The sequence below is a fragment of the Gorilla gorilla genome, chromosome 15, assembly GCF_029281585.2.
Source record: "Gorilla gorilla gorilla isolate KB3781 chromosome 15, NHGRI_mGorGor1-v2.1_pri, whole genome shotgun sequence".
Taxonomy (NCBI): Eukaryota; Metazoa; Chordata; class Mammalia; order Primates; family Hominidae; genus Gorilla; species Gorilla gorilla.
In genome coordinates this window covers 24,783,716-24,810,347 of record NC_073239.2, presented here as the reverse complement: position 1 = coordinate 24,810,347, position 26,632 = coordinate 24,783,716, and the positions used below count along the sequence as shown (strand labels likewise).

General features: G+C 36.7%; 1 protein-coding gene across 2 annotated transcripts in view; it reads left to right on the top strand.

Annotated features, from left to right (window-relative positions):
- The window catches only part of NUBPL (NUBP iron-sulfur cluster assembly factor, mitochondrial), a 312,393-nt gene that overhangs the window by 280,344 nt on the left and 5,417 nt on the right, over positions 1 to 26,632 (top strand). The window contains exons 9-10 of one of the 2 annotated variants that reach the window (XM_004055061.5): positions 17,339 to 17,459; positions 20,985 to 21,067. In XM_004055061.5, the coding sequence (XP_004055109.4) occupies positions 17,339 to 17,459; positions 20,985 to 21,067 (204 nt within the window). The remainder of the gene's footprint in view (positions 1 to 17,338; positions 17,460 to 20,984; positions 21,068 to 26,632) is intronic. The other variant, XM_055361333.2, reaches the window with a different exon arrangement.

Below are 26,632 nucleotides of genomic sequence, written 5' to 3'. Positions count from 1 at the left end.
CCTCTGGCCTTTTGGACATCTTCCTGTATCTTTATTACAGCTCTCTTTTTTTTTTCCACCCTACATTTAAATTATTTGCCTTCTAAACTACAAACATTTTTTAAAAGAGATAGAAGGTCTTAATCATCTCTTAAACCTGCAGAACAAGATAGGTATTCAGTAATGTTTGCAAGTGAATGAGTGAGAACTTTCCAGCAATAAGCTCTGTGAACAGTTAGGCAATCATGATTAGCTACATTGTAAAGAAGGTCTGGGCTATGAGTGGGAAGTGGATTTGTTGACCTCTGAGATCCCTCTGGGCCTTAAGAGCCCCACAGCCAAAGTAATAGTAAAGGATTTGAAATTAGTAAGTGTTTTATAAATACAAAAAAAGATGTTATGCTTTGTTTATACCACTTTATTCCATTTCTTCCCCTTGGTTTTTAGTCCAGCTCTCTGTTTTTCCCCCATTTGACGAGCATTAGTTACCATGGAAACGATGATGTCGTTGGAATTCATCGGTATGGATAGAGTTTAGTAATGTCTGCAAGAACATATTGAAGTAAATTTAAATGATTTCTTAAAACTCAAGGCTTAGATAGGGGAAGTAGGAGAAGAGATGAGCTATTAAATTCTCTGTTCTCTGCCTGAAATGATAGCAACTATGCCAAATCCTTAATTATCTCAATATTTGTAGGTAGATTATTTTTTTAAACAAAATAAAAATTTTCAGTCTTATACATTTTTAATAATGAGTAATTTATGTGTTGTGTCATTCTCACTCATTTTTCTTGCCTTCTTATATTTGGGAGTCCCAGGCACCCCGATCTGGAGCCCTTCTCCTACCATTTGAACTTCTGGTGTCAAAGGGATTTCACTATATACCCCTTCCTTCTTTGATAATCTCATTCCCTGCTACTGAAAAGTAAATTAAAGTATATTTATTCTCTTACTCCTTCAGCACATAAGGGATCACTTAGTTACTTTTAATTCAACAAATGTGATTAATTTATTTTTCCACAAATCTATATTTACTGATATTTAGTGTCTTCTATAAGCAAAGTGCTATAATAAACTTCCATTAGTGGTTTAGAAAAAAATAAAGAGGATGAAGCCTCTTTCTTCAAGTACTTTATATCATCCTGTAGACTAACTCTATTTTGATGCAAAGGCCTTAAATTCTGAGATGCATGAAAACACTTTTTCTTCCAGGCTATCAGGGATGACTTTATGGAAAAGCCATGATTATTTTTTTCATGCCACTGTAATTTTACACATCCTGGTCCTTTGCCTGATAAGCCACGGCCAATTTAGGGAACTCATGTATTCATTTTTAACATCTCTGCTCAGACATTATTTCTTCTAGAAAGCTTTTCCCAGTATGCCAGGAAAAGTTAATACTCCTGTCTCAGATCTACTTACACATATATTTAGTTTGGTTCTTATTCCACTGCAGGTTTACCTGTCAGTCTTCACAGAAGAATGCAAGTTTTGGATAGCAAGAAAACATGCTTTAAACATTCTTAAATGCATAGTTACCTGGCATATAGCAGGCAGGATACTTTTATCTGGGATGTAATGCCATCCGCATCTGCTGTTCCCTTTACCCCAGCTCATTGGCTACTCTGCCTTGCTTTCTCTGTGCCACAGCCAAACTTGTCTTCTTCCACTTCTTTGAAGTTTCCACACACCATTTTTCTCCTCAGGACCCTTACCATGCTTTTTCCCTACTGCAGAACATTTTAACCTCACTTTTCACCTGTTAACTCCTTTTTAATACTTTGGTACTTAGATTAAACAAAAAGCTTTTCTCAGGGAGAGGTGCCCTAATCCTTTTTATTTATTTATTTATTTATTTTTTGAGACAGAGTCTTGCTCTGTCACCCAGGTTGGAGTGCAGTGGTGTGATCTCGGCTCACTGCAACCCCTGCCTCCTGGGTTCAAGCAATTCTCCTGCCTCAGCCTCCCTAGTAGCTGGGATTACAGTCACCCACCACCACGCCCAGCTTATTTTTGTATTTTAGTAGAGGCAGGGTTTCACCATGTTGGCCAGGCTGGTCTCAAACTCCTGACCTCAAGCAATCCACCTGCCTCGGTCTCCCAAAGTGCTGGGATTACAGATGTGAGCCACGGTGCCCAGCCTGCCCTAACGCTTTTATGAGCTTTTTTAATTTTATGATCCAATTACACTCTATTACTCCTTTTCTAACTGTTTTCACATTTGTCAGTACTTTCACATTAGCATACTATACTATGCTATGCTATGCTATGCTATGCTATGCTATGCTATGCTATGCTATGCCGTGCCGTGCCGTGCCGTACCGTACCGTACCGTACCGTACCGTACTATACTCATACTATAAGCTCTATGACCACCTGTCTCTCTCGCTGTGCCTGGAAGATGTAGTTTCTCGCTAAATATATACTGAGTGAATGAGTGGAGCAGGATTTTCATAGGCATATCTAGGGACTAGGGAGGGACAGAATTCAGTCTTGAAAGAATCAGGAATACACAAGTTGTGTTCAGGATTGTTCAGTTTGTCTATAGTTGAGATAGTTACGCATTGGTGTATTGCCAGGTTTGGTAGAGCCCTAAACAGTAGGCTAAGGAATTTGTGCTTTCTTCTTAAGATTATAGAGGAGTTCATAAAGAATTCTGCATGGGAAGTAGACATCATTAGGATAGAGCTTTAAAAAGTTTTAATCTGGTAGAGATGAATAAAAAGAATAGGAGCCAGGAAACATAGAGGAAGTAAGGGAACATTTGCAATGATCAAAGTTATTCATGCTGCAGATTGTGACCCACCAACAGATCGTGAAATTGATACAGTAAGAGATGTAACCAAAAATGCTTAAACCATGTCAGAGTAAATTGCTCTTAGGAAGACAGTCTTATTTCATAAAGATTTGGTCTCAAGTATAAATACACATATGTGTGTATTGTGTTTCTGCCTCATGTAACAGTACTATTACAGTAGATGAACAGATAAGCAGAGTGGCCTTCTTCCATGTAGTCAAGATGTGAAATATTTCTTTTATCAGTAAGACAGTTTAAAAAGTTGGAAAAACATGGTGTAGGTGATAGGCAGTAAGGGGCTTAATTAGAATAATGCCAGTGAAAATGGAAGGGGAAATGAATGTAATTGACATTTTGAAGGAAGAATTGAAAATCTTGGGAATCGATTATATAGGGTAGGAGAGTTAGAACAAAAAAGGCAGAAATCAAAAGAATTTTGAGAGTTATGATGTCATTAATAAATCTACCAGGAGCTGCTTTGTAGCTCAGGTAGACAACAAACTAGAAATAAGAGGTTAGGTTCTCAGTCACAAATCTCTGCCGTTCTTCTCTTTGAGAGTTGTGATTTAATAGTGTTTGTCAAGGAAGAAACTGGTAAAGATACTGACAAGAGAAATACTCTTTAAAAAATTTCTTATATACAGATTTTTATTACCACTTAGAGAACTGTATTTTTGATATTCTTTTGTGGTTTCAAATTAAATTGCTTTCCAAATTTTCTTACAATTTTTTAGATGATAGAAAACTACTTGCAGAGGCATTTTTGCATAGTAGTGAGGAGCATGAGCTGAGGAGTTTGAATTGTAGATCCCAGCTCTGCCACTTTGTAACTGTATGACCTGAGTTATTTATTCTATGCCTTAGTTTTCTCAATCATCATATGGGAATCATAGCAATATTTTCCTCAGGAGGTTAAGATGAGAAATAAACAAGATAATGCATATAAATGGCTTAAGTACAGTTTTTGGCAGTCTAAGCACTCAATGTTTATATAATGTTATATAATTAATTTTTTCTTGTAATTACTTTTTAGAATGTTATGAAACAGATAAATTTACAGATTTTTATGTATTTTACCTGGGTATTTTAACTAATCCCTTTATTTGGTAATAAGAATTTGGGGCTGGGCGTGGTGGCTCATGCCTGTAATCCCAGCACTTTGTGAGGCCGAGGCAGGAGTACTGCTTGAGGCTAGGAGTTGAAGACCAGCTTAGGCAACATATTGAGACCCCTGTCTCTTTAAAAGAATAAAAAATTAGCCAAGTATGGTGGCATGCAACTGTAGTCCAAGCTACTCAAGAGGCTGAGGTGGGAGGATCGCTTGAGCCTGGAAGGTCTAGGCTGCAGTGAACTGTAATCATGTCAGTACACTCCAGCCTGAGTGTTATAGAGTGAGACCTTGTCTCAAAAAAAAAATAATAATAATAATAATTAGAATTTTAAACACTACTGTTTTTTGAGATTTCTTTATTCCTTGAGTATATTCATTGAGCCATCTACATTATCTTCATATAGATTTATTAAGTTGCTATATTATTTTGAGTCTAAAATTCTGCATTATTTGAAATTTACATCATTTAAGGAAGGCTAATTGCTGTTACAAGTAGACCCCAAAATATGTAATGATACAAATACAATGGAAGTTTCTTTCTTGCTCATGTAACAGTACTATTACAGTAGATGAACAGGTGAGCAGAGTAGCCTTCTTCCATGCAGTCTTTCAGACTGTTGGAGCCTCTGTCATCTTCAGTTGTGACTTCTAAAATTACATTAGGAGCCATCTTCATTCTAGCCAGCCACAAGGAAAGAGAATACAGAGGGATGTACCTACCCTGGAGATTTTTATGGGCCAGACCTAGATGTGATACACATACTTCTGCACACATTCTACTAGCTAAAATCAGTCACATGGCCACATGTCATATCTCTCAAGAAGCCCAAGAAATATCAATTAGTTGTGTGCCGAGGAAGATGAGATCATGAATTTTGGTGAGCAGCTAGCAGTCTATACCACATTTGACCTGGAAACAAATATATAGATTAAATCCTAATGTAGATCACTGAACTGATTTACTTCGTAATAAATAATTCTGAAAATTGTATAACTATTTTACTCTTACAAATATTTATTTTATAAAGGAGAGATAGAAATTCTACCTTTCCTGTGGTTTAATTTTTCTGCTAAAAACAAAAAAGAGAGACAATCCTACTGTGGCCTGGAACTTTTTTTTTTTTTTTTTTTTTTTTTTTTTTGAGACAGAGTCTTGCTCTGTCACCAGGCTGGGGTGCAGTGGTGTAATCTTGGCTCACTGCAACCTCCGCCTCCTGGGTTCAAGCAATTCTCCTGCCTCAGCCTCCTGAGTAGCTGGGACTACAGGCTCCTGCCACCATGCCTGGCTAATTTTTATACTTTTAGTAGAGACAGGGTTCCACCGTGTTAGCCAGGATGGCCTCGATCTTCTGACTTCATGATCTGCCCACCTTGGCCTCCCAAAGTGCTGGGATTACAGGCGTGAGCCACCGCGCCTGGCCGGTCTGGAACTTTTTAGTATTTATTTGTAAAGGTTAAGGATTATATTGTCTTCTTAGAAAAATTAGACGATCTTTATTACCTTTATAAGACTGGATAGCATTCTGCATCTCAGCCATAATTATTTCTCAGAGACTGGAGATATATGCTCATTTGTGTCTTTCCCCAGGCTCTCTCAGAAGTCTACGTATGCTTTGAACTAGAATGCTGTTCTATGTGAGTTACATAAATTAAACTCATCTCTCACAACAACCCTGTGAAATACAGAACATCATATTCCCCATTTTGCACATGAGGAAATGTGGTTGAGAGAGGTTAAATAACTTACATAAGAATATCTATTTGTTTAGTGGGGCATCTGGGCTCTGATCCAAGAAGTCAGCTTTCCAGAGCCCGTATTCTTAACTGCAGTTTCTGTGGATACTCCAGAGCTGAGTTTTAGTACTGTGGACATCATGGACTATCACAGGGTGACAGAATCTAGGGTATAAGAGGGTTCTTCATCAAATTTGCTTGTTATTGGGGTTCTGATTATTAAGGTAGACAAGTGAAGCCAGAGGAAACTGGTGGATTGAAAATGGGGAGGAGTTAAGGAGCCATAGGTTCTGTTGACAGTTAAGGAGGTATCATGTGGGTGATAAGGGGAAGGGGAGTTCCATGTCCAGGATCTAGGAGAAAGGAATGAAGCCTAAGACTTGACTGCAGCACTGGGTGGTAAGGATGGCTCAAATCAGGCCTGCCCTGTAACTGTGCTCTTAATTACTATGCTATATTGCTCAACTTTATTGACTCATTATTATTTTAAGCCACCTAATTCCATGCACAAAAGTCTCTATCTAGTTGTCATCTTGTTTGGTGACTTCCTTATACAAACCAGTCACTCAGATAGTTTGAATTTTGGCTTTGTCATTTACTAACTGTGTGACCTTGAGCAAATAATTTAGCTTCAGAGTTTCCTTCCATGATATAGGGATGATAATACCCATCTCATTGGTCACTATGGCAGTGAAGCATGATTATATTTACATTACTTAGCATAGCCTTAGCACACGGTATGGTAAAGGGTAGCTCTGAATGTTTTTGATATAGTGGTAGACATTAGAGATCATTATAAATCTTTGTTTTCAAGATTAAGAATTCAGGGCATAGAGAAATTGAGTTGCACCTCCTGGACCCACAACTATTTAGTTGGTCCCTGAAAGGAGCATGGACACAGGCCCCCCCATTCATTGTTCTTTTCATGTCAAATGACTATTTCTGAAAGAGAAAACAAGAACACCTGTCTCATTTTTAAAACTTATAACATCCGTGCACATGCTTCAAGGAGTATACCAAAAACTGGTTCGAGTCTAACAAAGAACTGAAAAGCAGTTATGAATCTAATCTATTTCAGTTATTATCATTCATTATTTAACAATGAATTTTTCCTCCTCACTTTTTCTTAAATCATGGCTTTTAATGCTTGTGACAGGTTCCAACCAGCAAGCATTTAACCTGATTGTAACCTGGATAAATTGGATTATATAGTAGCTTAAAAATCTTGCTTGTTACTTACATGTATCTGGGTTTAAAATGCGAAAAATAAATTAAAATTGGAGCCTTTTGGGCCTCCTTAATTCAATAGATTTAGACAGAAAAATCCAATATTCAGAGCGATGCTCATATTTCAAGAGAATCAATTTTTAAAAAGTTAAGAAAAGAAGTGCCCTTCTGAGCCAGTGATGGATTGGAATACTGCAAAAATCACACGCAAAAAGGTTGTGGTGGCTGATGGCAGCCAGGCATGTAGTATTTGCTTTCTTTCAGTAAAAGTAGCTGAGGTAAAAGGAAAAAAGGACCTTATGCTTTGATGAGACATTAAAAACTGATTGAGCATGCTTACAGCTGTATCTCAGTGGTATTATGTAAATTAAGCTATAGCAAAGAATCTGTTTTCTAATGTTTCTGCTATTAAAGGATATACACAATAGCTCTACAATAAATACAAACAGCTTAACAGTATATGAAGTATTCACAAGATATAAGGCTTATTTGGTGGGGAAGACATCATAATGGACTTGAATTCTTTCCTATTTAAGAGAGAAGAATTTTTAATGAACAAAACTGTAATATGGTTATTCTAATGTTCTTACTGCATTAGTTGCCCCCATTCAAAACCTCCTTGATTATGGAGGATTGCTGTTAAGTGAACTTGAGCAGTGGTTTCTAAGCTTTTTAATACCCAAGGCTTTCTTTTAAATTGTCCCCCAGCTAACCCCATGTTTTGAAAGAATTGTTTGCCACTGTTTGCATATGTTAATTAATGACTGATGTCTTCTCTTTTTTAATAAATCAAAGAATATATAAATAATATGTATGTACATCTATATATAGATACAACTGTATCTCTGTATGTGCATACAGAGAGAGACATACACAGAGTTATGTATATAACTGTTGTATGAGCTCTGCACAGAATGAGATAACCATAAAAGAAGATTATCACATTTGGCTGATGTAATTTCAATTAAAAGCACAGAAACTTGGTAGTTTATCTGTCTTGTATATTTTTAAAGTGTTTTATTTATGTTCAGTTTTTTAAAATATTTGTAATAGGCCAGGTGCAGAGGCTGAGGTGGGAGGATTGCTTGAAGCCAGGAGTTAAAGACCAGCCTTGGCAACACACTAAGACCTTGTTTCTACAAAAAATAAAAAATTAGCTGAGTGTGCTGGCATGCATCTGTAGTCTCAACTACTTAGGAGGCTGAGGCAAGAAGATCGCCTGAGCCTGGGAGTTGCAGTTTGTTTGAGACTTCAGTGAGCCATGATCACACTACTGCATTCCAGCCTGAGCAGCAGAGTGAGACCCTGTTTCAAAAAAAACAAAAATTCATTTTAAATCACAGAACCTGATAAAATATTTTTGTGCATCTTTAGACCCTTAAAAGATTAGGTAGGAGAACTACCAAAATAGCTTCTACAGTCAGGCTTTAATTTTCTAGAGCAGCACTGTCCAATGGAAATATAAACCATGGAAATATGAACCACAAATGTAGTTTTGAAGTTTTTAGTAGCCATATTTTAAATAGAAAAAAAAGATGAAGTTAATTTTAATAGTATATGTACCACAGTATATTCAAAATATTATCATTTCAACATGAAAACCACATAAAAATTATTGAGGATCAACCAAAAAGGAACTGTATTTGAAAAACACTAGGAATTCTTACAATTCAGTAAGGGGAAGAAGACATATAATCAATTGAAAAAATAGGCAAGAGACCCGAACAGGCACTTTATGGAAGAGGATATACGAATGACAAAAAAAATGTAAAACATATAGTCAACTTTATTAATAATTATGGCAATGCAAATTAAAACCATAGTAGAAAAGATAGCTGGGCACAGACTCCAGAAGAATGAGGACAAACTGGAATGCAGCTGCACCTCCGAATCTTCCTTTCACCGTCTCTGAACAAAGAAAACCAATAATGTGTAATGCCTAAGCCTTCATTTCCACCTTCCAGATCTCCCGCCACTTTACTTTTGGCAAACTTTAACCAGGAACCATGTAAGGAAGAGTCTAAGTAATTTAGTTCACAGTATAAACAAGTAAACGGTTAAACAAGCCAGCACAATGAGAGTCTACTACACATTCATCATATTTGCTGAAATTTATAAAAACTGATGGTACCAAAGATCCAGGCTGTGGAATGGCTGGAATTCTCATACATTGCTGGTGGTAGTATAAATTGATAGAACTTTATTTGGAAACTTTTGCTTCTTTAACGTATTAAGTTAAATACATATAACCTAATATCCAGCAAAAAAAAAAAAAGAGAGACATGTACAAAAACATTCACAGAAGCATTATTTACAGCAGCCAAAATCTGGAAACAACCCAAATGACCCAACAGGAGAATGGATATTTGTGGTATAGTCATTATAAAATCTTAGGACTCAATGAAAATAAATTACAGGTACATAGTTTAGCTGGATGAATCACTTGGACACAAAAATATATATTGCATGATTCCATTAGTATCAAATTCAAAACAACACAAAATTAATTTATGGTGTTAGAAAGCAGGTTAGTAAATACCTTTGGGAACGTGTTTGGAGGATATATAGGGAAACTTCTGGGGTGTTGGCAACATTTTATTAACAGGGTCTTGGTAACATGGGCATACATCTTGGTGACTCCATTTTGCCTAAACTTAAGTACTTTTTTGTGTGTTCCTGATATACTTTGATGGAAAAGGTTAAAAATAAATAACTTGTAAACTTTAAAAATTATTCAGATATTTTACATTTTTTTTTACTTGTACTAAGTCTTCAGTACTTAGGGTGTATTTTATCCTTATAAGACATGTTAATTCAGACTAGCCACATTTCAAGTATTCAGTAGCCAGCCACACGTGACTAATGGCTACCCTATTGGGCATTGTGGGTCTATAGCTCTACCATTTTAGAGCTTCTATGGAGTTAGACTTGATTTCAGGGCTTTCGCTGAAGTATTAATTAGGAAGAATAGGAGATTATTCCTCCCAAGGAACTCATCTTAATTTTACTGCTTTTGGTTTTATAGAATATTTTCTATTGAAAAACAGATGGTTGTTTTTATATACAAGTTCACAAGACACCTAACATGTCATCGTTTTGGTTTTTTGTTCTTATTGCTTTATTACCATTCTTCTCATGACCACCCTTTTTTTTTTATTATTATACTTTAAGTTTTAGGGTACATGTGCACATTGTGCAGGTTAGTTACATACGGACCACCTTTTTTAAAAGCAAACTTTTCATTGAAGCTGTGACATACATACATAAAAGGGCACAAATTATAGCTCAATGAATTTTTACAAAGCAAACATACCCACTGTTTGTATCCCAGAAATAGAACAATAGAGAACCTAGAAATCATATATTTACAGTCAATTGATTTTTGCCAGAGGTGGCAAGAACACACAATGGAGAAAGGACAGTTGCTTCAATAAATGGTGTTAGGACAACTGGATGTCCACATGCAGAAGAATGGAATTAGACCCTTATTTCACACCGTATATAAAAATCAACCCAAAATGAAGTAAAGACTTACATGTAAGACCTGAAACTATGAAACTATTAGAAGAAAACCTAGAAGAGAAGCTCTATGACATTGGTCTGGGCAATGATTTTTCTGGATAGACAAAATAGCAAAAATAGACAAATAGGATTACATCAAACTAAAAAGCTTCTGAACAGCCAAGAAAACAATCAACAGGGTGAAGAGACTACTTACAGAATGAGAGAAAATATTTGCAAAACATGCATAAGGAGTTAACATTCAAAATGTATGAGGAACTCAACCCAACAGCAAGAAAACAAACAACCTGATTTTTTAAATGGGTGAAGGATCTGAGTAGACATTTCTCAAGAGAAGACATACAAATGGCCAACAGGTATGTGAAAAAATGCTAGTATCACTAATCATCAGGGAAATGCAAATCAAAACCTCATACCTGTTAGAATAGCTATTATCCCCTCATACCTGTTAGAATAGCAAAAGAAAAGTGTTGGCGAGGATGTGAAGAAAAGGGAACCCTTGCACACTTTGGGTGGAAATATAAATTAATACAGCCATTAAGGAAAATAGTATGGAGGTTCCTTAAAAAAATTAACTATACAACTACCATATGATCCTACAGTCCCACTGCTGGGAATATATCCAAAGGAACCGAAATCAGTTTACCAAAGAGATACCTGCACTCACATGTTTACTGCAGCGCTATTCACAATAGCCAAGATATGGAATCAACCAACAGATGAATGGATTTTAAAAATGTGTATACACACACACACATAGACACAGACAATGGAATACTATTTGGCCTTTAAAAAGAGAGAAATTGTGAGCGCAGTGGCTCACACCTGTAATCCCAGCACTTTGGGAGGCCAAGGCAGGTGGATCACGAGGTCAGGAGATCGAGACCATCCTGGCTAACACGGTGAAACCCCATCTCTACTAGAAATACAAAAAAATTAGCCAGACGTGGTGGCGGGCGCCTGTAGTCCCACCTACTGGGGAGGCGGAGGCAGGAGAATGGTGTGAACCCAGGAGGCGGAGCTTGCAGTGAGCCTAGATCACGCCACTGCACTCCAGCCTGGGCAACGGAGCAAGACTCCACGTCTCAAAAAAAAAGAAAAGAAAAGAAAGAAAGAAATCCTGTAATAACGTGGATGAACCTGGAGGACATTATATGAAGTAGAATAAGCCAGGTACAGAAAGACTAATACTTCATAATCTCACTTATATGTGGAATCTAAAAAAAAGTTGTATTATAGAGGTAGAGAGTAGAATGGTGGTTACCAGGAGCTGGGCAGCAGGGATTGGGGAAATGTCAGTCAAACAATATAAAATTTCAAAATAAGAAATAGAACATTACCAGCATCCTAAAAACTCCTGCCTGTGCCACCTTCTAGTCACTACCCCAAAATGGAACCCGAATTATAACACTATAGATTAGTTTTGCTTGTTTGTGAAATTTTTACAAACAGAATAATATAGTGTTATACGTTTGTGTGTCTGGTTTATTTTGTTTAAAATTATGTTTGTGAGATTCACTTATACTGCTGATAGTTGCCATCGTTCTTTTCTTGTCATTGCTCTGTAGCATTCCATTAAATATATCAGTTTGTCCATTTTATTGTTGATGGACACGAGTAGTTTTCCATTTTTGACTATCATGACTAGTGCTGTTATGAACATTGTTGGACATGTCTTTTAGTGAATGTTTTGTTCATGTTGCTGTTGATACATAACTGGAAGTGGAATTTCTGGGCTGTAGTATAAACATGTATCAGTTTATGTAGATACTGCCAAACAGTTTTTTAAAATAATTGTACCCATTTCCATTCAACTGAAACAATGAATCTTACTTGTTTCACATTCTCACAAACATTTGATATAATTTTGTTTTTTGTTTCAGTCATACTGATATTTCTTTTCTAATACAGTCTTAAGCATAAATGTACTTTGAATATCTTCTTTTGTGGAATATCTGTTAAATCTCTTGCCCATTTCTTTATTGTATTATCTGGCTTTTCCTTATTGGTTTGCAGGAGTTCTTTATACATTATGGGTAAAAGTCCTTTGTCATGTATGTGTATTGTATATACTATCTCCCACTCTATAGCTTGCCCTTTCACTCTTGAATCATATCTTTTGATTAATTTCTTAATTTTAATGTAGTCCAATTTAATTTAAATAATTTCATTTGTGTCTAGTGTTTCTTTGTGTCCTGCTAGAAAAATCTCTGCCTGCCTGCAGCATTAGTATATTGCCTGTTTTTTCTAAAAGCGTTAATATTTACCTGTCATATTTAGCTCTAAAATTCACCTGGAATTAATTGTTGTGTATGGAATAAGGTAGGAGGTTAAGATTCATTATTTTATATATGGATATCCAGTTAACATGCAGTACTGTGTTGTCTCCATTGTAACTTAGTGACTTTCATGTATGGGTCGGTTCTGGGCTTTTTTTTTTTTGAGACGGGGTCTTGCTCTGTCGCCTGGGCTAGAGTACAGTGGCACGATCTCAGCTCACTGCAAGCTCCGCCTCCCAAGTTCACGCCATTCTCCTGCCTCAGCCTCCTGAGTAGCTGGGACTACAGGCATCGGCCACCACACCCAGCTAATTTTTGTATTTTTAGTAGAGATGGGGTTTCACCGTGTTAGCCAGGATGGTCTCGATCTGACCTCACGATCTGCCCGTCTTGGCCTCCCAAAGAGCTGGGATTACAAGCATAAGCCACCACGTCTGGCCTGTTCTGGGCTCTTTATTCTATTACAACCAAGTTTTTTGGTAAAATCAAGCAAAGTGGTATATGTGTGGGAACGTTCTTAAGATGAGGAAATTCTAGAGTTTAGTGGAATTAATTTATTCAAGATGTCTAGGAAGCAATATTATTAGAACATTTATCCTTTAACTAGGAGAAGTTACATATTATCAGTAATAGAGCCAAGCTTAGTTATCAAAACCTCTGACTTTCAAACATATAAAGGGTTCTTTAGTTCCAAACTTTTTTTTCCTTTCTGAAATAGGGCCTTGCTCTGTCACCCAGGCTGGAGTACAGTGGCACAATCACAGAGCTCACCGCAGCCTCAACCTCCCAGGCTCAAGCAGTTCTCCCACTTCAGCTTCCTGAGTGGCTAGGACCACAGGTGTGTGATACCACACCTGACTAATTTTTTTGTGTGTCATGGAAACAGGGTCTTGCTGTGTTGCCCAGACAGGTCTTGAACTTCTGGAATTACAGGCATAAGCCACCATGCCCAGTCTACCTCCAGACTTTCAGTTATACATCCTTATTAGTAAATGATGTTTGAACATATAACCTAATATATGTATGAAATATATTTATTAATAAGTTATATATTGTATATGTAGTATACATATATTACTACATTAATATGTTATTTTCTTTATAAAACACACAAAATTGAAATTGAAAGGAAATCATAACATAGAAATAGAAATCCTAATGTTTTCTTTTTACACCTCTATATCAGCCAAGATGGGCTAGGTTATGTGTGTTATCAACTCTCAAATTTCAGTGGCTTAAAACAGCAGAGGTTTATTTGTCTCATGCTCTGTGTCCATTGTGGTTTCGCTTCAACACTCCTCTGTATTGTATCGTTCTCTGTATTGTTCAACACCCTGGCACCCAGACTGATACAGCAGCCACCAGCTGGAGGCTTGCTGGTCATCAGGACAGAGGGAAAAATAATGAGGAATTAACACTTAAAGCTTTGGCCTAGATTTGACACATGGCACTTCTGCATACGTTTCATTGGCCAAAACAAGTTATGTGTTCCTACCTAATTTGAGGGAAGAAAAGTCCTAACCTTGTGCCCAGGCAGAGAAAATGGACATATTTTAGACAGCATTAAAAGTTGACACCTCTCTCATGATCAGTTTTGGAGAACACAGCCCAGGATTTGTGTTGTCTAAGAAAATAAACACACAAAGACAAGTCCATTTAGCTTCTTCCATTATTTTGTATTGTTTTTAACACACTGAAGTCCTGAGTAATGAGTCAACTACAACTACAGGCATAGTGGCCTCTCTTGCTTAAAACTGTGTAATGGCTTTTTAGCACTCATTATATAACTCAGACACCTTAATATAGCCTACAAGCCCCACCTTTCCAGCTTCATCTAACTCCACTCACACCACACCTTAGAGGCCTCAGACTGGCCTTTCAGTTCCTTGAAGGGAGACATGTGCTCCCTACTTCTGTTTTGAATGTTTTTCTTCCCTTTTCCTTGTTTTTGCCCAGTCACTCTGTAGCTTTAAGATCAAATGTTTCTTCAAGGAAGCCCTCTCTGACTCCCAGAGTACATCAAGTCCTCTCTGTTCTACACTCTCATAATACCCTATACTTTGCTTCCAGAGAAGCCATTCCATTTTATGAGTGTATTTTTGCACTATTCTTTGTTCAGTCAATTTCCTCCAATTACAGTACAAGCTCCAAAGGGTAAGGATCAAGTCTGTTTTGCTCACAGCTGTATGCTATTCCTTGTGTTTAGCCCAGTTACTGGCATATATTAAGAGCTCATTAAATATTGAGTTTGGTTATAGTTTTATATTTTAGGTCTGTGACATTTGTGTAGTCTATAGAGAACATGTCTGAGATATTTATACAGTCCATAGAGAATGATTTGATAAGAAGATGTAAATCACACAAACTGCAAATACACACTTGTTCTATGCCTCTATGTCTTAGAGAGTCTAAGAGATTCCAAGGTCAGAATGTTTTTCCTGTTCTCTCTGAATTGAAATATACCCTCACAAAGATTTTCACTTTCTTTAGGTGTTTTTCCTTTTCTCACTTTTTGAGTGATAATTTTTTGTTTAAGTTGAGAGCCATACAGTCAGGGGATATATCACATTTAACATAAATGGCAGTAAAACTGCCCAAGCAATGAGTGTATTATATAGGCATAGTTAATAAACAAGCTGTGTGATATTAAGCTATGTTTCTCTCTAGCTTTCTGGAGATAGTACTGAATTCCCAAAACACAGCGTGATTTATTTTTTGTGATAGTGTGCATCAGCAAAAGGGCATATATTAGATGCTTGGAAAATGCTTTGCTATAGATTTATGTCTTTTTACTATTTGTCTTCATATATAATTATTGGGGGCAACTTTAGTTTTTTCTGTTTCTCTTTTCAGAAAGAATAACGATTTTTTCACCTTCTTATCTATATGTTTCATTTTGGACTGTCAGTACTGTTCTTCATTTAAAATGCAAATGTTCTAATAATCTACAATCATAACCTTATGGTAGAACTGATACAGACATTGTAATCTCTAAGCCTCTGAAAATAGTGTTCTGCATTTTTATTGTAATCTCTAAGCCTCTGAAAATAGTGTTTTGCATTTTTATTCTAGAAGAGAGCTACTGCTCCTCATCAATAAGAGAGTGGGATTAAAAGGAACATGAGTAAGGATTATATTTGCAGAGCCTGTCTATTTAGTCAACAGTATTGTTGAATAATAACATTTCTTAAGTATCATCTTCGCTCAATATATGTGGGGGATTGGTTCCAGAATCGCCCTCCCCCCGCCACTGCATATTCCAAAATTCGTGCATACTGAAGTCCCACTGTTGCTTCTAGGACATCAGCCATTCCGGTACTTGGGTTTTGTGGCGGGCAAATAGTATATTTTTTATCTGTGGTTGGTTCAAAAAAAATTCACACATAAGTGGACCCCCCACAGTTCAAACTCATGTTCAAGGTTTAGCTGTATCTATTTTGTAGCAGAATCTAGGGAAACTTAGAAAGAGAATGACCTTTTCTATGAAACTTAATTTTGTTTCAGACAATAACATTCTGATAAGAGCTGAGTTTTACTCTTTTGTTAGCACTGTCAGTTTTCTCAACTATAGAATGGGAATGATAAAATAACCATCTCAGCTGGGCACGGTAGCTCACTCCTCTAATCCCAGCACTTTGGGAGACCAAGGTGGGCGGATCACCTGAGGTTGAGAGTTCGAGACCAGCCTGACCAACATGAAGAAACCCCGTCGCTACTAAAAATACAAAATTAGCCGGGCGTGGTGGTGCACGCCTGTAATCCCAGCTACTCGGGAGGCTGAGGCAGGAGAATCACTTGAACCCAGGAGGTGGAGGTTGCGGTGAGCCGAGATCGCGCCATTGCACTCCAGCCTGGGCAACAAGAGTGAAACTCCGTCTCAAAAACAAACAAAACAAAAAACAAAATAACCATCTCATAAAGTTCTTGTGAAGAGTAAATAAGATAGTACATTTAAAGTACTTAACCCAGCACCTGGCATATAACAAACACTTCATATATTTTAGATTTACTGTGAGACTTCGTCCAAAGTTACCTCTTGGGTATTTATTTTCCTCTGTTCCTCCCTTCTTATTTTTCTCCAAATTTTCATCAAAGATAAATTTCTAAAACAAAAATCTGATTGTATAACTACCTCTTTGATACCATCTTTTCAGCTTTGAAAACCTTTAGTGGTTTCCTGTTGTCTGAAGAGGAATGCCTCAAATACATGGATGGTATTCAGCATCTTCCCACGTGGCCCTAGCCTTCCTTCCCAAACCATCTTCTGCCTTGACCACCCACTGGGTTGCAGCCCAAGTAGGCCACACAGTTTTATTTTGCTACCTTGGCTTGTTGTCTTCCTTCTGTCTAGAATTCCTGCTGTGGGCCTCACCTCCTCATCACCCCACAACCTGAAGAAACAATTGTCTATGGGAAACTCAAAGATTTCTCTTCTTTCTAGGCAGAATTTTTGGTTCCTGTTCATTCATCTCTTTTTAGCATTTATTATGATATCAAAGGTAATTCTATATGTCTTGCTCTCTTACTAGCTCATGAGTTCCTTCAGAGCAGAGGCCATAGTTTATTCATCATTGTGGTAACATTGATGAGCGCCACTAGAACTCAGTAGGCACTCTGTAAAAATTTGTTGAAGTAATGTATTAATATTTGGTTTAATTTTATTTTGATTTCAGTGTGTTTTTATTCTAGGTCCTTGGCCTTGTCCAAAACATGAGTGTTTTCCAGTGTCCAAAATGTAAACACAAAACTCATATTTTTGGTGCTGATGGTGCAAGGAAACTAGCACAGACCCTTGGCCTTGAAGTTCTAGGTAAGACTGTGGGATGTTCTTTTGTAGAAGAAGTGGCAGAAGAGAAAGTGGGGATGAGGCTTGATGATTAAGAGTGTCTCAGAGGCCGGGCATGGAGTCTCACGCCTGTAATCCCAGCACTTTGGGAGGTCGAGGTGGACAGATCACGAGGTCAGGAGATCGAGACCATCCTGGCTAACATGTTGAGACCCCGTCTCTACTAAAAATACTAAAAATTATCCAGGCGTGGTGGTGGGCGCCTGCAGTCCCAGCTACTCAGGAGGCTGAGGCAGGAGAATGGCATGAACACTGGAGGCGGAGCTTGCAGTGAGCTGAGATAGCACCACTGCACTCCAGCCTGGGTGACAGAGTGAGACTCCATCAAAAAAAAAAAAAAAAAAAGAGTGTCTCAGAAAATGATGAGTTGCTTTTGGCTTTGTGTTTTAAATTAATATAGCACAGTTCTATGTGTTAACCTTTCTTTGGCTTTTTTGAATAGGTTTGTTCTGTCAACTATGATAATTTCTATTTTAAATAAAAACTGTCTATAACTTAAATTTGAGAATAGAGTTTTGTAGTCCAAGTACTGTAATTTGAAGCCATATTTTAAATGATACTCATCAGTGTGTTTGCTAAGTTGGGTGTACATCTCTCAGTACAAACAGGTACATTAAAATGTCTGTTCCGTATGTTGTAAAAACCTCTAAAAGTGTTCGTTCTTAGTGCATATGTAAAAATGCCTTCCTTATTAATTCTTTATTTGTTAGTCTTTCTGCTTTGGAATGGCAGTATTTACTGTTTTCTGTAATATTTAATGTGTTTGATATGTCTTTAAAATATGGCACCTGAAATTTACATTGTACACACTGTTCATGGCACTGAACTGAAGAGTTCATTAGTGCTATGAGGAGAACTAAAATCATGTGTTAAATAAGCAAAACACAGGTTTTGGATAAAACATGATGTTCCAAAAATCCACAGGCAACTTAACAGACTTTTTAGAAAACATGTTTTGATATTCTAATTGTGAATGGGTTTCTGTTCTTGCCAAAGGCAGGTGTTAAATGCTGAATAAGGAAGTCATAAAGTGAATTATTAGACTTAGGTAGTTAAAAATTAAGATCCCTAGAGATTAAGGAATTTCAAAACATTCTCTGTTATAATTAAGTTTCTAAAAGTTGATGTTAAATATATTATTGTTATGCATTTGCACTATAGCAGCCACTACAATACCAGGTGAATACTAATGATATATTTTGATACATTGCTATAATTATAGCCACTAATTATATTCTGCAACTGTTTTTCATTTAACCCAGAAAGTTCAATTTTCCAAATCTGCATAATAACAGATTGACATTCGCTTATATAATAAAGTAAATGTGTAATTATAATGGCATTATTGAATTATACTGACAACATTGTAATTTCCTAACTTACAAATGAGCTGAACAATTTCCTAAGTCAGTTATTTAGAATTTGAAACATTTCATTGAGAAACAATGGTATGTATAGAAGTTACATTTTAACCAGTGGCTCACAGATGTACAATTACCCTAAAAATGTATCAAAAACACTGATTACTGATCACAAAAATGTGATGGTGCCCTAGACTGCTATGTCTGACAGTGTTAGGGGAAAAATCATTTAGAGTTCCTCATTAGGGCACGTCCCCTCCTTTTAATGTAGTCATGGGTCCCATGGTGTCTCCCATGAAGTGGAGCAGGGCTTCAATTATGAAGAGGTTGGGATTGGGAATGAGGAACTGAAATCAGGGAAAAAGCTTTCTCAGCTCTGGCCTCTTGGCCAGTTGAACCTCCTGGGAACCCTTATTTGTCCTTTACTGACTCCCTGGCAGACTCTTAATTCAGTGGGTCGTGTTTTAAATGATTATTTGGTACGATAGCTCTTGAGAACCTTATCTGTATTTACCTACAGGGACAGTTTATGCATAGTAGTTAAGGTCTCAGACCATCTCACAGAAAACCCTTTAACCTATATATGTCTGAAATGTTTCCTCATTTCTTTCAGACTTAGCACCTCAAAAATACTTCTCAGGCTCAGACTGCTCCTCACTCACTTTTACTTTTTAAAAATCCCTGTCTAGATACAACCATTAGCCCATTACCATTCTTACTACGCACCTATTTTTAACAAGATTTTTCCCCTTCTTGGTCTAATCTACTGTGTCTGTAGGTAGGATTGTGAGTATCTGGAGAGCAGAAATGATGTCAATAGATGGCTATATAAAGGTGAAGGTTTTACTCTTTTACCTTCCATTTCTGCAGTAGAAAAGAAATCATTCCTGATTCTTTACTAGAATGACAGTTCATAAATTGAGAGGAAAAAAATTTCATTTCTAAGCATTTTCTATAACATTTTTGCTGCTTGCTCCTGTGACAGTTTCCTATAGTCCGAAGTTGATCTAGAGAATAGGAATCAAATTTAATGAGAAGCTGATCCTTAAATGGTTACTAAAATATCATGTATTTGTCATTTGGCCGTTGGATATTGAGGACTTATAGTTTAAGATCACAGCATTTGACAAGAGGATCATGAAATAACATTTACTTTTCCATGTACTTCATAGTATATACTGTAATATTTTTATAACATATACTTCATTATTTAAATTTCCTGACATGGTGCTAAATGACTTATTTGAATAAAGCACCACATACACATATGTTTTAATAACCTTTGCATGGATTTGGAGTGGTTCTGAGAACGCTAAGTACCATGGCAAGTCAACTTTTCTGCTTAAGACCCCACTCACTGTGCTTTAAATCTCAGTCTTGATAGACTTCATTTGTGATAGTGTGCTGGAAAGAGTATATTGGATGAGGGGTCAGAATTTAGGTCAGCTCCTAAATTCCACTGCCTAATAGTAATGTGTCCTCAAGAAAACACACCTCTCCCATCTCAGTCTGTATTTTGGAGGTTCTTATCATATACTTGCTGAGATCTCACCAAGCTCACAAGTTATATATGGTGCTACATAGGTTAGTAAATAATAAGAGAAAAATAATTCTGTCTGATAAAGAGACAGATAGTTGAGATAACAGGTCTGGCCTACTTTTGACCAGTTCTTTGAGCTCACTCCATTTGCCAACATCAGGAAGGTTATTTTGTTGTACTTTTTTTTGAACTACTTTGCCTCCCCATATTTTTCTCTTCAGTTTCCTCTTATTATGTGGCATGATGTGTCTATATCAGATATTAATGGGAGAAATCATTTGCAAATGTCTTCCAAGCCATTGCTTGCTTGGAGACTTCCAGCAGAGAATAAATCAGAGGCCTCATCCCTTGATGTGGTGCCACAGAGCTTTCCTGTATAAACATACAATCACTGTACTACTCTAAAATAGAGTATCTTGTTTGTAATTCCCATTTGAAATTTCTTTTTCAAAGATTTAGCAATTAGAAGATAGTCAATTTGAATCAATTTAGTTCCGATTTTGTTTCTTTCCATAGTTCAAATAGTGAGATTCAAAATGCCTATATGAACTTTTCTGGTTCTAATGGATGTCTGCTGGACTCTCTTAGGAGACATTCCGTTACACCTTAATATAAGGGAAGCTTCAGATACAGGCCAGCCAATTGTGTTTTCACAGCCTGAAAGTGATGAGGTAAGTTCCATTTTTGGATACATATTTTTATTTCTTTTTATATACTTTTTGAAATACAGAAAGAAAGTTGGGAAGATTAAGCATTTATATTTGCAGTGCATATATATTTAAACAAGGATTATTTAACTTGTCCAAAGCATCTTTAAGTTACTGTCATGTACAGTAAGCTTCCAGTGCTGGCTCTAAATTATCAGCTAAACAAGTTTACCTACAGAGAATCATCACCCAACCAGTTTTCTCATGAAAAGCGTGAAAAGAGAGTTTGTAAAATTCTTATATTGCTGGCTAGCAATATCTAACTGCCCAAGATTATTATATTTCAGTATTAGAAGTTCAACTGATTGGAGAAGGAAGCCTAATGCAAGAAAGTATTGAATTGGATATAAGGCAATTGTGTAAACCATTAGAGGTGGGATTTTTTTTCTTTCCTTTTTCTTCAGACAGGGTTTTGCTCTGTCACCCAGGCTGGAGTACAATTGTGCGATCCCAGCTCACTGCAGCCTTGACTTCCCATGCTCAAGCAATCTTCGCATCTCACCCTCCCCTCCCGAGTAGCTAGGACCACAGGTGTACACCACCATGCCCTGCTAATTTTTTTTTTTTATGGAGACAGGGTCTCACTATGTTGTCCAGGTTGGTCTCGAACTCCTGGACTCAAGTTATCTTCCCATCTTGGCCTCCCAACATGCTGAGATTATAGGCATGAGCCACCATGCCCAGCCTAGAGATGAAATTTTCATTGCATTTATTTTAATAAATATAACTGGGAAGGTGAGGTGAAAAGACTAGTAGTGTTTCATTAGCCAACATCATTGGAGATATAGTTGATAGATTTTCAAAACTACTGCCACATAAAATCTTTAAGCATAAAATATTTTAATCTTTTTAAAAATAGAAATAAAATTAATCATACATATTTTTTCTTTCCTAAATAACACTTGCTATTTAACTTGGAAACTGAATCATCATCTGGCACATCAGTTCAGATGTTGTTCCTTTGTTGAACAGCCCCAATCAATCTTCTAATAGTTTTTCTTTCTTTTTTTTTTTTTTCTTTTCCTTAACTAATGGGTATAGCTTTACAGTACTGGTATTTTTTCCAAACATAACTGCTGTTCTTTATATTCTAGTTTGCTTCCTTTAACCTTCTGTGAATTGGAAAATAAAGGAGCCATGTTTGGTTAGAGCTGTAAAGTAAGAGTAAATGAACAGTAATCTTGGATGAGTAAAGTATATTCATTTTGAATGATCTGTTTTCTGCGTTTAGAGGTCCTTTCCTTTTCTTAAGAGTCAGCAGCTATGGTATAGGTGATTGTTTTGCTGGCGATATGATCTCTGAGTAGATATGGTATAACAGTTACCATTGTTTTTCTCTTCTCTGCCTTTTAGGTATTAAATGTTAAATTTCCTTTTCAGTCTTTCTCAACAATTTTTCAGCTAAGCAAAAAACCATAATCCTTTATCATCTTCGTAATTAAAGTCTGCCAATCCCAACTACCATAGCTGTACTTTATGCAATATATGGAAAAGTTCTTTGAAAACTGAGGGTTTTTTTGCTTTAATTACACACTTCTAAGTGCCTCCTGAGAACACACTATAAAGACATTTCACAGTGATTCCTAGTGAATAAGAATAATTTCTTACCAGTGTATTTCAATTAAGAGTTTAGATTTTTATTATGGTTTTCACCTGTTCATTATTTTTTCTTTGAAATCCTCCAGAAGTAAGAAACATTTCATTGAAGTTAGAGGAATGTAATATAACAGAGAACATATAGCCACCATCCAAAGATAATATGATTTAATACTCTAAATAGCTTTGTTAGATTCTCGAAGGGGATCTCTGCATGGCAGGAAGAGCACTAAATCTGAGTCATCATGGGGTACCAAGTTTGCCACTTTCGATGTGTGACCTAAAGCAAGTTTTCTAACCTCTCTGAACCTTTCTCTCCATCTATAAATTGATGTCATAATGCGGAAGATGAGAAAGAATAAATGAAATAATAATGTGAAAATACCTTGAAAAATGCCAAGTAGAATATACCTGTATTTACCTTCTGAAACTGCCTGTATAAGATGTCATGACACTAAATGTCTCTCCTCTTCCCTTTGCTAAAGAGCTGAGTCCACTTAGTGTCCTTGACGTGGTATCAAGTAAATATCACTCTTTGATGTTATTTAAAAATCAAAGTAGGCCCGGCGCGGTGGCTCACGCCTGTAATCCCAGCACTTTGGGAGGCTGAGGCGGGCAGATCACGAGGTCAGGAGTTTGAGATCAACCTGGCCAACATGGTGAAACCCCATCTCTAGTAAAAATACAAAAATTAGCTGGGCGTGGTGGCACACACCTCTAATCCCAGCTACTTGGGAGGCTGAGGCAGGAGAATCACTTGATCCTGGGAGGCGGAGGTTGCAGTGAGCCGAGGTCACGCCATGGCACTCCAGCCTGGGCAAAAAGAGCAAAACTCCGTCAAAAAATAAAAATTAAAAAATCAAGGTAGCAGAATTTGAATCATGAGAGAAGAATTCCCAGCTTCAACATCAAAGACATTAACTCCTAGACACTAAGAAGCTGTGATTGAGGCCTAGGATCAGAATCCTCCAGTTAGTCTTGTGATGAATCTTGCCTCCTGAAAGCCTCCTTCCCTTTCCCCCGTGAACTCAAATAGAAATGTGCTCTTAGAAACTAGTCACAACGCTCTCACCAGATTCTGTTGTATTCATAGAAGCATAATACCTATTCTGCCTGCATGTCTTCATTTAAAGAATGAAGGAAGTGTTTATTTGCCAACATGATAAAACTTCTGCAGAAGTTAATGGGGCAAAACCTATAATCTTATTTGTTAATTATCCACTTTAGACTGATACTGTTGTTTTGTTTTGTTTTGTTTTGTTTGAGACAGGATCTTACTCTGTCACCCAGGTTGGAGTGCAGTGGCACGATCTCATCCTCCCAAGTAGCTGGGACCACAGGTTCACACCACCACATCCAGCTAATTTTTTGTGTTTTTGGTAGAGATGGGGTTTCACCATGTTGCCCAGGCTGGTGTCAAACTCCTGAGCTCAGGAGATTCACCTGCTTTAGCCTCCGAAAGTGCTGGGATTACAGACATGAGCCACCACACCTGGCCTAGACTGATACTTTTTATTGTTTACTTTTAGGGGTTGACTCATAGGCACAATTATAGATCAGTAAATGTTTAATCGTTAGCTTTTTGTCTTCCTTCTTACTCCACCTTCTCCATTTTCTATCACTCCATCCTCCCAGCACCAGGTGTTAGGGCTCTTATTCTCTGCCCACAAAATCCTTTAGAATTACACACTGAGGATTTAACTCTCCCAGTAACATTTAACTTTCAGAAGAGGCAAACACTAAAAAGGTAGTGATTAATTTAAAGATATGAATTGTGGTGAATTTAAGACATCATTGGAAATGTTGGAAGAGCTGTTAGTACCAATTAAGAAGTACTAATAGTCTGCTGCTTGCTCAGACAATGGGCAAAACCTTCTGCACATGTACGCCACTTAGGAAAGGCAAGTAAGACTCCAAATGTGAGTAGTGTAAAGTAGCCAAAGAAAACAATAGAGGAGGGGTGAGAAGGCGATATTTAGAATTCAGAACCCCTAAATTCAATAGCATCCCCGCATGCTGGTATGATTAATATTGTTGATGAAATTAAAACTACCTTCTGCTCTTGATTAAGACCAGAATACAAGGAATGGACCTGTGATTAGCTGATAACATTGTGGTTTTATCCTTTTTATCAAGTAAGAATATTAGCTACAGAAAGATGTGCTATAAGATATTCCTGGTAAAGACTTTCAAATATTAGTGGGAACTTTATTTTCTTACAATTTCTAAATTATCACCTCACAATCTTAATATGAAATGACTGTGTATGATAAATTGGGACTTCAAATATTTAAAAACAAAAACAAAGGAAAAGACCTTTGTGCACTTTGGTTACCATTCATTCCCTGTTGCTAGTTAATGGTCCAACTGTATTATCTGTGCCTCTAGATGACCTAACAAAAAGATCTTGAATAGGAGAAAAGGGTTAGTCTGTGTAGAGTTGATGAAAGAAGAGAGTATTAATAGTTTGAGTTATTTCAGTTATGTCCTTTACATATGATATGTGTGTGTGTTACTTTTTTGCTAGTTATGGATTAAACAAAAGAAAGATAGATTTGATTTAATTATTCCTCAGGTGGGAACAGTGCCCAAAGGACATGTTCATAGGAGCTCTTCAATGAGATTGTAAATTTCTTGAGACTATAATGATAATAACAGCAGCTACAGATATTTATTATATACTTCCTCTGTACCAACAATTCACATGCCATATTCTCACTTAATACTCCGAAAATGCTTTGAGCTAGATATAATTATTATAACCAGTTTACAGATATGGAAACTGAGCCTAGAAGGGTTGAGTAACTTGCCCAAAGCCTCACAGCTGGTAAGTAAGAAAGCCAAGATTCTAAACCATGGCTGTCTGACTTCAAGGCCCCAACTCTTCACCAATGAACTGTTCTGCCCCTCTTTTATATCATTACACACCACAGATTTCCCAACACAATGCCTTGCACACAATACAAACCAAAATGTATTTGTTGAAATAAAACTGCACTGGCTAAAAAATTTAGCCTCAACAGTTTTTGAGAAATTGAAACTGTTAAACTAAGCACTTTCAGTGGTTTCTCAGCAACTGACAATCTATTACTTTGAATGTGATATATTAGAAGTCAAAGTTTGGAGATAGTCCATTAAAAAGGAAAGGTTAAATGTAGACAATTTGATTGTTCTGGAATTATTCAGTATTTTTTGTATTCTGATAGGTTTATGTCTCTAATTTAGTGTAGATAAATACTAAAAGATTACAGAATGATGGCCTTGTCTCATCTTGGTTTAGTGAACTTTAAATTTTCATCACAAAATATTAGGCATAAGTACCTAGAAAAGCTACTAGGAGATAAAAGGTATTTATAAAGATGTATGGGTGAAAATCAGCACATTTGATTTGAGAGAAACCTTTCTTTATGAGTAGATGTTATTTCTATTTATAAACAAAAACTATTGTTTCTGTTAACTACAGCAGAGAAGAACCCATTTTTAGACTATGCTTTATGATTATAATTACTTGTATTTGGGTTTACTGTTTAACATGTGGTGTAGTGGAAAAAGCTGGACTTTAGAGTCAGTTGGACCCAGGTTTGAAGGTTTTCCAGCCTGACTTCATGACCTTGAGCAAATAACTCCTGGTTTCATCATCCAAGTTGAGCTGATAATGCTTGTTTTACGCATCTAAGTGAGATTATTTACATGAAGTACTTGGTATAGTAGGTATTCAATAAAAACATTTAAGGCCTTATTCACGTTTTTAGAATTTTTTTTTTTAAAGGACTCTCTTAAAATGACTTTTAATACTTTTCTGGTAAAATAAATCATGATTTAGCTGTTAGGGCTCAAGCATAGTCTTTAAAAATGAAGACATGCGAAACACTCTTAAAGCACTTCATCAAGTCAGGGCAAATAGACCACAAACATCTCTTTTTACTGTGCAGA